This window comes from Bipolaris maydis (genome assembly GCF_028858645.1).
Source record: "Bipolaris maydis strain C4 unplaced genomic scaffold PSV08scaffold_12, whole genome shotgun sequence".
In the NCBI taxonomy this organism is placed as follows: Eukaryota; Fungi; Ascomycota; class Dothideomycetes; order Pleosporales; family Pleosporaceae; genus Bipolaris; species Bipolaris maydis.
The window spans coordinates 935,603-945,138 of NW_027093868.1; the positions used below are offsets into that span (position 1 = coordinate 935,603).

General features: G+C 54.4%; 2 protein-coding genes across 2 annotated transcripts; one reads left to right on the plus strand and one right to left on the minus strand.

The window, feature by feature from the left end:
• Window positions 1–2,846: 2,846 nt before the first annotated feature.
• On the minus strand, window positions 2,847–3,046 carry PSV08DRAFT_323673 (uncharacterized protein). Its single transcript, XM_014224344.2, has one exon. It carries the CDS (start codon window positions 3,034–3,036, stop codon window positions 2,878–2,880), a length of 159 nt encoding a protein of 52 aa, XP_014079819.1. The 5' UTR covers window positions 3,037–3,046; the 3' UTR covers window positions 2,847–2,877.
• A 3,844-nt stretch (window positions 3,047–6,890) lies between these two features.
• Window positions 6,891–8,766, plus strand: PSV08DRAFT_379456 (uncharacterized protein; the record flags this gene model as incomplete). The annotated part of the gene is made up of 2 exons (XM_014224343.2): window positions 6,891–7,279; window positions 7,363–8,766. The coding sequence occupies 2 exons, from the start codon at window positions 6,891–6,893 to the stop codon at window positions 8,570–8,572; spliced, it is 1,599 nt and encodes a 532-aa protein (XP_014079818.2). The 3' UTR covers window positions 8,573–8,766.
• Between the last annotated feature and the right edge of the window lie 770 nt (window positions 8,767–9,536).

Sequence of the window (9,536 nt, forward strand, 5' to 3'; positions counted from 1 at the left end):
ACAGGGCGTACGAGGTTAGACGGTGAACTCGGCAATCGGGCTTTGATCTGAAAAAATTTGCAGACTGTCTAGGTTAGGGATAATTTGCATGTTTCTTTTTTTGCAATGGACCAACTAATTTTCATCTTTTGCGCTTTGCTTTTGTCGTCTGCCTAGCTTTTGGTTTTGCTTTTTCCGCCCAACGGTCAGCAATCCTGAATCTACGGTGCATAAGTACCCCACACCAACCATTCCGATGTGTCGTCTCCGAACGGACTTAGCCAAGGTGCATGCATGCATGCAGGCGCGTAACATCTTCAGCTTATCTTTTTTCCCACTTTGTCCCACTTTGCAATGCGCGATTAGCGTCGCACAAATTTCCGTTTTCTGGGGGTAGGAGGGAAAAGCAAAACCAGATGGCGTAGCAAAAGGAAGTATGTGGGACAGGGGAGGCACGGTTCATTTGGGTGATGACTTATCCCCCTCACCCCTCACCCCCCTTCTTACCAAGTCCACCACCCCTTCTTCCCTTGCCCACCATGCAACATGCAATATGCAATATGCAGACGCCATAGCCGTAGGTGGGAAACGCTAAAAGGATAGGCATTTCCTCCCCCAATTCCTTGTTTCTCCGTAACCATTCAAGGATACATGTGGTTTGTGGCTTGTGGCTACAGGAGTTCAGACAGCGGGCAAGGGGAAAACAAATATAAAACCATAAGGCGGAAAATCGTGTGTGGAGAGGATTACGGGAGTACGAGAGAAAAGGAAAAAATATATGCGCCAAAGAGTTTGGCCATGTAAGCCGACGTATAAGCCGACGTAGGTACTGCGCATGAGACCACCATTAAAGCGGCTACTATGGATGGTGGCTTTGGTAGAGCATAGAGAGGAATGCTTGTATGATCCTCGTTACGATACGTCCCTTTGGGCCTTCTTTCCTTCTTTTTTCTTCCCTCTAGCTAACGCTAGATGTGTGGGCACCGGCTTGCTTGTAGAGTAGGATTTTAGCAAGTCACTTATCGTGTATGATTGGTAGGTTAAAAAAATGGTGCTCAAGATCTGCGCTCTGGGCGTGATAAGTGTTAGGGCGTGTGGATGAGAATGGGCCGGCCTGGCTGATAGTCATCTTGCAGAACAAGGCTGTGGCGAAGGAAAGCGTAGTCTAGAGTAGAGGACGTTGCACCGAGTAGAGCACAGCCTGGGTAACTTGAGGGTATTGTTTGATACCAGGGGACGGCGAAGTCGTGTGGGAAAAGGGGCTTTCTGGCTTTGAGCCGTATCATGAGTGGATCATCCACATGGATGCCCATGATCATACCGCATCCTTACAAGTGTAGATAACCCTTGTATTATCCATGTTCATATAGAAGTACATACGCCTAGTCTTCAAAAGCACGGTGCGTCATTCATACACTTTCTGTTTCTGGAGAAGGCGTGATCATGTGCTCTTTCTGAGAAGAAAGAGGCGCATGGCTGCACGAAGGACTCATAGAGAGACAGCCCCAATTCGCCTCAACAAATAAGCTGTACAAGACGCAGGCGCCTAACATGATCTACAGCGCATAGCAGATGGTGTGTTACAGGGCGATGGTGATGCATGATGTGACCAAGCCGTCACGGATATTATGGGGGTCGCGACGATCGAATTGATTGCTTGCATGGTTTGGGTGTTCCTTGATCTTCTGCCACAGTATAGAAAATCGCAATCTCGCACAACCTTCATCTCCCGTTTGTTTTTAACTCCTCTTGGGTCGATATTCGTGTCCAGTCATGACACATTCAACAACACGGCGGCTGCATAGACTAGAAAGATAGCGCTCCAGTTTTCGACTCTGCAATGACCGATCAGCTGATCAAATACGATCTCCACGTCTCAATGATTCACCCTAAACTGGCGGTCTGTATCTGGTAGCCTCTTTTGCGCTTTTTTCCTATCACAGTCTGCCTTCTTCAGCACCCCTGCCACAGAAACCAGCATGTCACTGGGTTATATTCAACGCTGTCTAGAGCACATGATGGTCTGGAGTGATGTTGTGTTAATGCCAGAGAAGCTTCATAATAGGCCTTCGGTTGCATGGATCCGTGGCCAGAATTGTCCATGTCTAAAACGGTAGGATAAGGCGATCACTGCGCAGCCTTATGCAGGTGACGCGGCACAGGTTGAGAATAGGAGTGGAATAGAACTTCGGCGGAGACAGAATGAATATAAAAGTGATTCCATGTTCTGAAGGCGAATGACGATGTCGGGTAGAAAGATTGCGTGTCTCCAAAAACACGAGACCATTCTGGCAAAGACAACATGGGTATGCAAGCGCTTACCTATAGCGTGTCAAGCGCAGTAGACATGGTCATGAGGTTGGTAGCAACCAGATCGACACGAGCGTCTGGACCTTTCATCGGCCATGCCACCTATCATGCAGTAGGATCGATGGACACGAGGAGCTCAGATGATTTCTTTTTGAAAACATCTAGAAGAACGGACATGGACAATTATTTGAGCCACTAGGCGAAGGATTTGAGGATTCACCGGTGGCATTGAAAAGTGGCTGGATGCCTACGGACGCACAGCCCAAGCCTCACTCGGGACCCATGGCAATGTCGTGCAGGTGAAAAAAAAATGCACAACCGTATCATGTTCGCGAAGGTTTTGGAGCTATCTCCTTCGGTGCAATCCGCGTCTAGGAACGATCCTGCAGGATGATGGCATGGACGTAGACTCCTTCTCTACTGGATACACGCACACTATAACCGCATGGATTCATCCAATCGGCAAGGGTATCTTGTTCTTCGTTCCCCTCGCGCTGTTGTGGATGCACCCATGTGCTGAAGCCTCCGCCCGCCTGCGACAAATGTTGAATCAGCGTAACTGACCCGACTCGTTTTTTTTCACTCTCCTCACAGGCCAATACATTGTTCCAGGAGCAGCGCGTATCCCTTTCTCTGTTGGTTTTGGGGGGTTAAAATAAGGTACGGACGCGGCCCGGATAGCGAGCCCCACAAAGAAATAGGAAGGTAGTGAAACCGTTGGTCCATGCACGCCCAAATCAGACACATTTGAAAGGCATTCATGTGTGAAAGTGAACGGAATGTGCCAAAGCTGACGTATGTTGCTGAATTCCATTTTGTGGATGATAGTGCAAATCCCAGAGCGCCGTTGTTGCTGCTGTTGCTACACAAGTGTAATACGGATTGCCGTTGGGGCCGACCGGTTCTGCTCCAACAGCCCATCACGAGCATGCTCTCACCTATCTTTCCACATAAAACATCAAATGCCGAGGCACGACTGCGTCTGGCTAAAGCAGGGGGGAGGGTACTTTCCGACAAAAAGGACCGACCGACTGCAGAGTGACTTTTTTCCAACTGCGGAACACGCACCTGAAGGCGGAAAGGAGCATTAACCCGGTCGAGTCTTCCAAGGCCCGTTACCCCGTAGCGTGTGCGGCACGCTATTGGGAAATTGCAGTAATGATGACTGCCTATGGAAGCCATAGGTGCATATGCTGGTGACTAGCAAATGGAATGCAGGCAACCGTGTCGATCGGATCCATCGCGCTGTTTAGCAACTGATACGAGCTACGCCTAGATACATCTAGGCACCGTAATGGAGACCCGAGGGCCGGCATGTTGAGACTGACTATCAAGCCATGTTGGAGGAGACACGACCGTCCAAAAAAGTGCCAGGGGAGACAAGAATCGGCAGTGGCAAAGGTAAATTGAGCAATGTTGAACTTGAACTAGCACTAGAAAAGTTGATGTTTGCATCTACGACCGTATTTGCTTGCTGTAGCATAAGGCTAACCTGGGCGAGAGTGTTTTGCATGGCCAGGCGGCTTGGATGTTTCGATGTCGTGCAGGAAAATATGCACGGCTAAGCGAAGTGATAGCTATCGGTTGGACGGTATCAGCAAGAATGCTAGAGGCTTACGGATCTAAGCTGCCGGGGCGAGCTAAGTATTGGTCATGCATCATCTGCCTGCAATTGATCGGCGCGACGTTTCTTCCACGACGATCCTGCGTTGGTAGCTAGCGTGGTTTTGAGGATGCACGAGAACCGGGGAATTGCTTCCGACGGCAGGGATGCAGTGTGAGTGAGTCCAAGGCTTAGCATTCATATGTCTCAACCACTTTGGTGGACTCGCTAATTCTGGCGTGAGACGACACGGGCGACGTACGTGTCTGGATAGCCGCCCATGGGCATGGCTACCTGAGACGGCTGATGTGAGTGCCGGGATGTGACTTTGCCCGGGATAAGACATGTGTTATCGTTGGCATTGCACGGTGTGGATGCAAGCAAGGGACATGTTAGTTAGGGCATGCATTTCCAGACAGAAGAGCAGCGGCATGATATTGAGGTGACGGCTTTCAACTCAGCTTTGGGCTAGGGCTGTAAGCGTCCTGGCATGTGGTGTAACTTGTCAGATACTGGGTCTGTACAACGACAGAAAACACTTGTGAAACTCTGTGGATAGCTGGCTCGGGCAAGAGTCGAAAGCTCAGGTACTCGGGCCGTTGGTCAGTTGCGGTATGCCGTAGTGGCCCTCGGGTGGTGACGAAGTGGATATTGTGCATGAGCAAGTAATAGTGCAAAGAAATGACCGGAAAGAGAGACGTGATGGATAGGTGGTGACCGTAAGAGGCTTGGAGGGCCATTGGTGCGTCCCAATTCAGTCATCTGTCGAGGCTCGCGTACAGCTAACCGACAGGAGAGCAAAAAAGCAACCATGGTCTAGGGCCACGCAATTGAGTGATCTTCGTTAGCGACATATGGCGCTGAAAGCTGGGTGGGATCATTATGCAAGTACCCGAAGAGCGACAACTGTAAGTAACGATTGTCAGACCATAAAGCCAAGCAGGTCCAGAGGGTCGAAAAGGTCGCAAGGCAAGCAAGGCAAGCAAGGCCAACAAGGCATGCGAGTCGTTGTTGCTCGTGACGGGGAGGACATGTGTGATGGGAAACGAGGTGGATGCCAGGCTCTGACTCGGCGACAGATCCTGCAGAGCGACTAGCGGCTCCCAGAATATGTGTGTATGAGCATTTCCTGGCTAGGGGTCTCTGGTAGACGAAGTGCTTGGGAAAAGCTGTGATCGGTCAAGCGTAGGAGTGCAGAGAGGCCAATCAGGGGCGGGTCCGGGTACCGAGGAAGCAGGACGAGGAAGGCGCGGGCGCGGGACGTTTCCTCATGGGGAGTGGTAAATGAGGGTCGGCGCGCCTCTCATCGGTGAAGTCCATGGAGGGCAAGGGTTTCGGCTGTGGTGGATAGGATGGCCGTTGAGCGAGCGCGTCAGAACGGCGCAGGTGAAGCCGGCCAGCTAACGCCACAAGCACCGTTGGGTGCTAGCCGAAACAGACGAGCAAAGGGGGGGAGGGGGCGACAAAGTCAAGAGTGGCGAAGATTGCGAGAGAGAGAGAGAGGAAATGGTCGATCAGATTACCATGTGTAGGGTGAGATGAGCATGTGTGGTGTGGGCTGGGCGAGTGATGTGGTTGTGGTGGTGAGGGCTTGGCGGAGGCGGCAGCGGCTATGGCAGGAGCAGGAGGAGCAGTCATGGCAGCCGCCACTAAACAAGGTGGGCACGACAGCAACGGTATCAGCATCAGCATCACTGTCATCATGGCCGTGTTTGGGCAGAGGAACGAGGTTGATGGATCGGCTGCAAGCAACCCCCTTTTTGTTGTTGTCGATGGAGTTGGCGGCGGGAAGCCCACAGTTGGGTTCACCCGGTTGCAGCCGCACAAGCAGGTGCAGGAGGATGCTCGTCAAACAAGCAAAGGAATGGTGGGACGGGCGGCGGACAGGCAAATTGGACTGGGGCAGCCTGTTGCGGGCGGGCGTGGCGGTGGGAGATGTTTGTGCAAAGGATGGTTTGCAGAGCAGGGCTAGCAGGGAGGGGCGGTCACGTGACGGGTGGGGAGGTAACCACGGCGGTGGTGGTAGGTAGTGGTGGCAGGCTATTCTAGGCGACTGCGTGGCCGCTTGCCGCGGTGGGCGCACGACGACGGCAGGGCAGAGGCACAAGGGAAAACACGGGCGGCCGACGCTGTGGCCGTGCGCAAAGAGGGTGGTAAGCCGCACGGGCAGTGTAGTGGGTGAGTAAGGACAGGTGCGGATGGATGGATGGACGGGTGGGTGGATGGATGGGATGGGCAGACGTGTAGAGTGGGTGTTAGTGCATGCAATAGCAGCTAGTGGTAAGTATGTCGATGGATGGATGGGGAGGGGAGGCGAGGCGAGGCGAGGAGGCGTGTTTGCGTATGGAGCATGTCAGTGGGCGAGGTGAGCACGCAGGAGGAAGGCACGGTACGCATGTATGGACACGCACATGGCAGGCACGTACGTGGTGTAGATGCGTCGATGGAGGGCGTGGTAGACGAGAGGCTGCGTGAGGAGGGCAGACTGGCAGCTTACTTAGTCGCAGAGGGCGGCGGCGGCGAGGGGCGGGTTGGGAGCGTGTGCACAAGCAGTAAGTTCAGGCCCGCCCAACGGATCGCCTGCCGCCAGCCCCGAGCCCCTTGGCGGCTGGCACCCATGCGCGTCTGGCCTCCCGGCCGTAAAAGCGCACGGGGGCTCGTGTGTGGCGCGCATGGGTCCAAGGACGGGATTAGGTCCCCGCTGCATGCCATCGCGGGTGGGTCTCCTGCTCTTCACATTGCAGCAGCGCGTTCCCCCGCAGCCAGCACAAACCAGTGCCAGGCCTACCTCCCAAGCCGCCCCTCGACCAGGGGCGCTCCAGCCGGTTCATCCTCTGCCTGGCCCGCGAGCGGAGCTGCACTGCATCTGCTCGAATCCCAGACCCTTTAGACTCTCCCGTGCGACTGTCTTCCTGTGCCACCCACCGCTTTCCTCTTCACAGCTCCTCCTCCAGCCCGCTGACCGCCGCACCCGACCATATAACCACCGAATGCCATGATGGGCAGCGACTGGCATCCACGCAGGCACCCGCACCCGCACCCGCACCCAGACGCAAACAACTACGCCCATCGCTCGCTCCCCAGCTTCGCCGAGCTGACGTCGTCGTCGACCGACTCGTTGTTGCACCGCCCTCGCGACGCTGTCCCGCCTCCGCCATCACTACCGCCGCCGCAACAGCACCACCAACAACAGCACCACCACCAGCATCACCAGCACCACCAGCCCCAACCACCCTTATCCCATCCGCTGCCTCCAACCCCCGTCGACCGTCCGGCCTCACGCTCCACCCCACCCAACGGCCTTCCTTCTGCAGACTTTGCAAACCAGCCGCTCGCCGCAGACCGCGCTGCTTTCACTCCCATTAATCACGCGAGCCCTCACGTTAGGTAAGTCATGGCCGCCTCGACTCTCATCGTCTCTCTCGCATGCACAATGTCCTTGCCCCAACCGTGCTTACTCGTTTCCCCAGCCCCACAAACACCAGAGCACCTCCAGCTGCGCCCCAGTATCAGAGGTATTCGCAGTCATTACCACACACCACTGCTGCGCCATACAGTCCCCCTCTGTCTACGCGGCCGCCCCAACCCCTGCACGACACGGCGCCGTCGCAACCACCGACTGTCAACACCCGCCAAGACTCTGCCGTTGCTCAGCACTCGTACGACCACCCCAAGGACACTGAGCGCTCTTTTCCTTCATCCACCTTTTCTTTTTCCTATGTTCACCCTCCCCTCGACAGCCGTCGTCAGTCAGCATCTCGCCCCGTCTCGCACCCTATCGGACCATCTGCACCCCATTCTCCTCCAGGCGAGTCCCGCTTGAACCAAAGCCAGCCCCCTCCAGAAACCGGAGCAGCTGGCCAAAGAACGGTGCACCCTCCGCCACAGCCTGCACCCACTCAATTTGCACCAGAGCCTACTAGGTCACCACAACAGGGCCGAGGCCCTGCCGCAACACCAAACTCGGACTCTGGATTCAGGAACCCCCTGCCCTCTCCCACTCTCGATCAGACCAACGGCAGTGGGCGACACCAACGCTACAACGTCCGCTTCAACACAGTCTACACTTCAGAAAACATGCCGCCCAGCCAGAAACCCAGGAACGACCCTCCGCCAACGGCACCTCCGACAGCAGAGCCAACCGAAGACCACAAGTCACCTTCAGAGCAAACGGTTACCCCATCAGTTGAGCCGGTGACTCCATCAGCGATTCTCCCACCCCAGTCCCCTGAAGAGCAGCCGCCACCACAGCAGCAGAACGCTCCTCAATTAGAGCGATGCAAGGGATGCCAGGAGCCCTGGAGACGGCCGCTGCCAGGCGAAGACCAGTACCGACTGAGTTCGCCAGCACAAAACATGAGCGACCAACTGGCCTTGACACAGGACTTCATCAAGCGGCTGGAGAACCATGCCAAGTTTGCTGACGAGGCATATGCCACCTGGCAACGGAAACACCGGTGGTGCGTTGTGCAGCCCACAAGCCCCCCTGCAACGGATGCTCCAGCAGAAACACGCAGCAAAAGCGAAGAAGAGCACTCTCCCACCGAGGCTCCCGCAAGCCTGGTTTCGACCAAGCGCAAGTCAGAAGTCCCCCACGAAGCTTCCAAGTATCGCAAAGTCAACAACTTTGAATCACAATCTAACGTCACGCCACCTGTTCGTCCTACTGCTCCGGCATGAAACAGGCGGCTTTTACCATGCCATCTACGATTATTCCTCATTGGAGACTAGAGTCTCTGTTTTGTTTGCATTCGCATCTGCATCTTGGCCGGTGTTTGTGTCTGCACAAGAGACGGCTTCCGCTATACCCCAATCCGGGCGTCGTACTCACTTTTCTGCAGCTTGGCTTCTATTACTGGCACTTGGTTAGTTTTATTTTTTTTATATTTTTTTTTATATCAGAGGTACACTGCACAGAGGATCCGTACTAGACGGACAGGAAAAGGACCGGCGTTGTCATTATCCCACCGTGTTTCCCTTTGCGGCGTGGTTCCCACCATCGCCGTGGTCTCCCAGACGAGCGGCATGTGCAGAGCGCGCCCGCCGATTTTGTGCGCTTCACGACGCCATGTATCCGACGCTGTACGCAAATAGGCCCTTTGGCATTGCGTTTTGCATCACCACCCTTGCTTGCAGGCGGGCCTTTTTCTTAGCGTCTGTAATATGTACCTACTGCACCTGTTGTTACTGCACGGTATTGCCATATACCCAAATTCCAAGTCATGTTCAAAAAAACGGCAAAAAAATTCCTTCTCCCGCTCTTCCACTTTCCCCGTCTTCCACTCTTCTCCGTCTTTCCCGGAGGTCCCCAATGCATGGATTCCCAATTCCCGAGTGACGGCACCATTGCTCAGACGTGAAACTCGAAAGCGTTATGAAGAAAAGGGCCCCAGTATAGGGTGGGCAAAACAAGGGTATCATTGGGTTGCGCCAGCCCCGCTGGAAGACCCGGTCAGTGTCAAAGCGGATCGGTACGAAACCCAAAGACTGATTGAGAAGGTAGGCGGCCGCTAGAACAAGGACATGATTTTTTTCCCTGTGGCTCGTACATCATCTCGATTCATGCTGGCAGGCTTGCCTTGGTTGGCCAAAAGGAGGATAGATGGGAGGATATTTGTCTTGGTCTTTGCCTTTTTTTTTTGGG

Bases quoted from the DNA above. Each gene is read 5' to 3' on its own strand.
- PSV08DRAFT_323673 (XM_014224344.2), bottom strand. From the start codon at position 3,036: ATGTGTCTGATTTGGGCGTGCATGGACCAACGGTTTCACTACCTTCCT.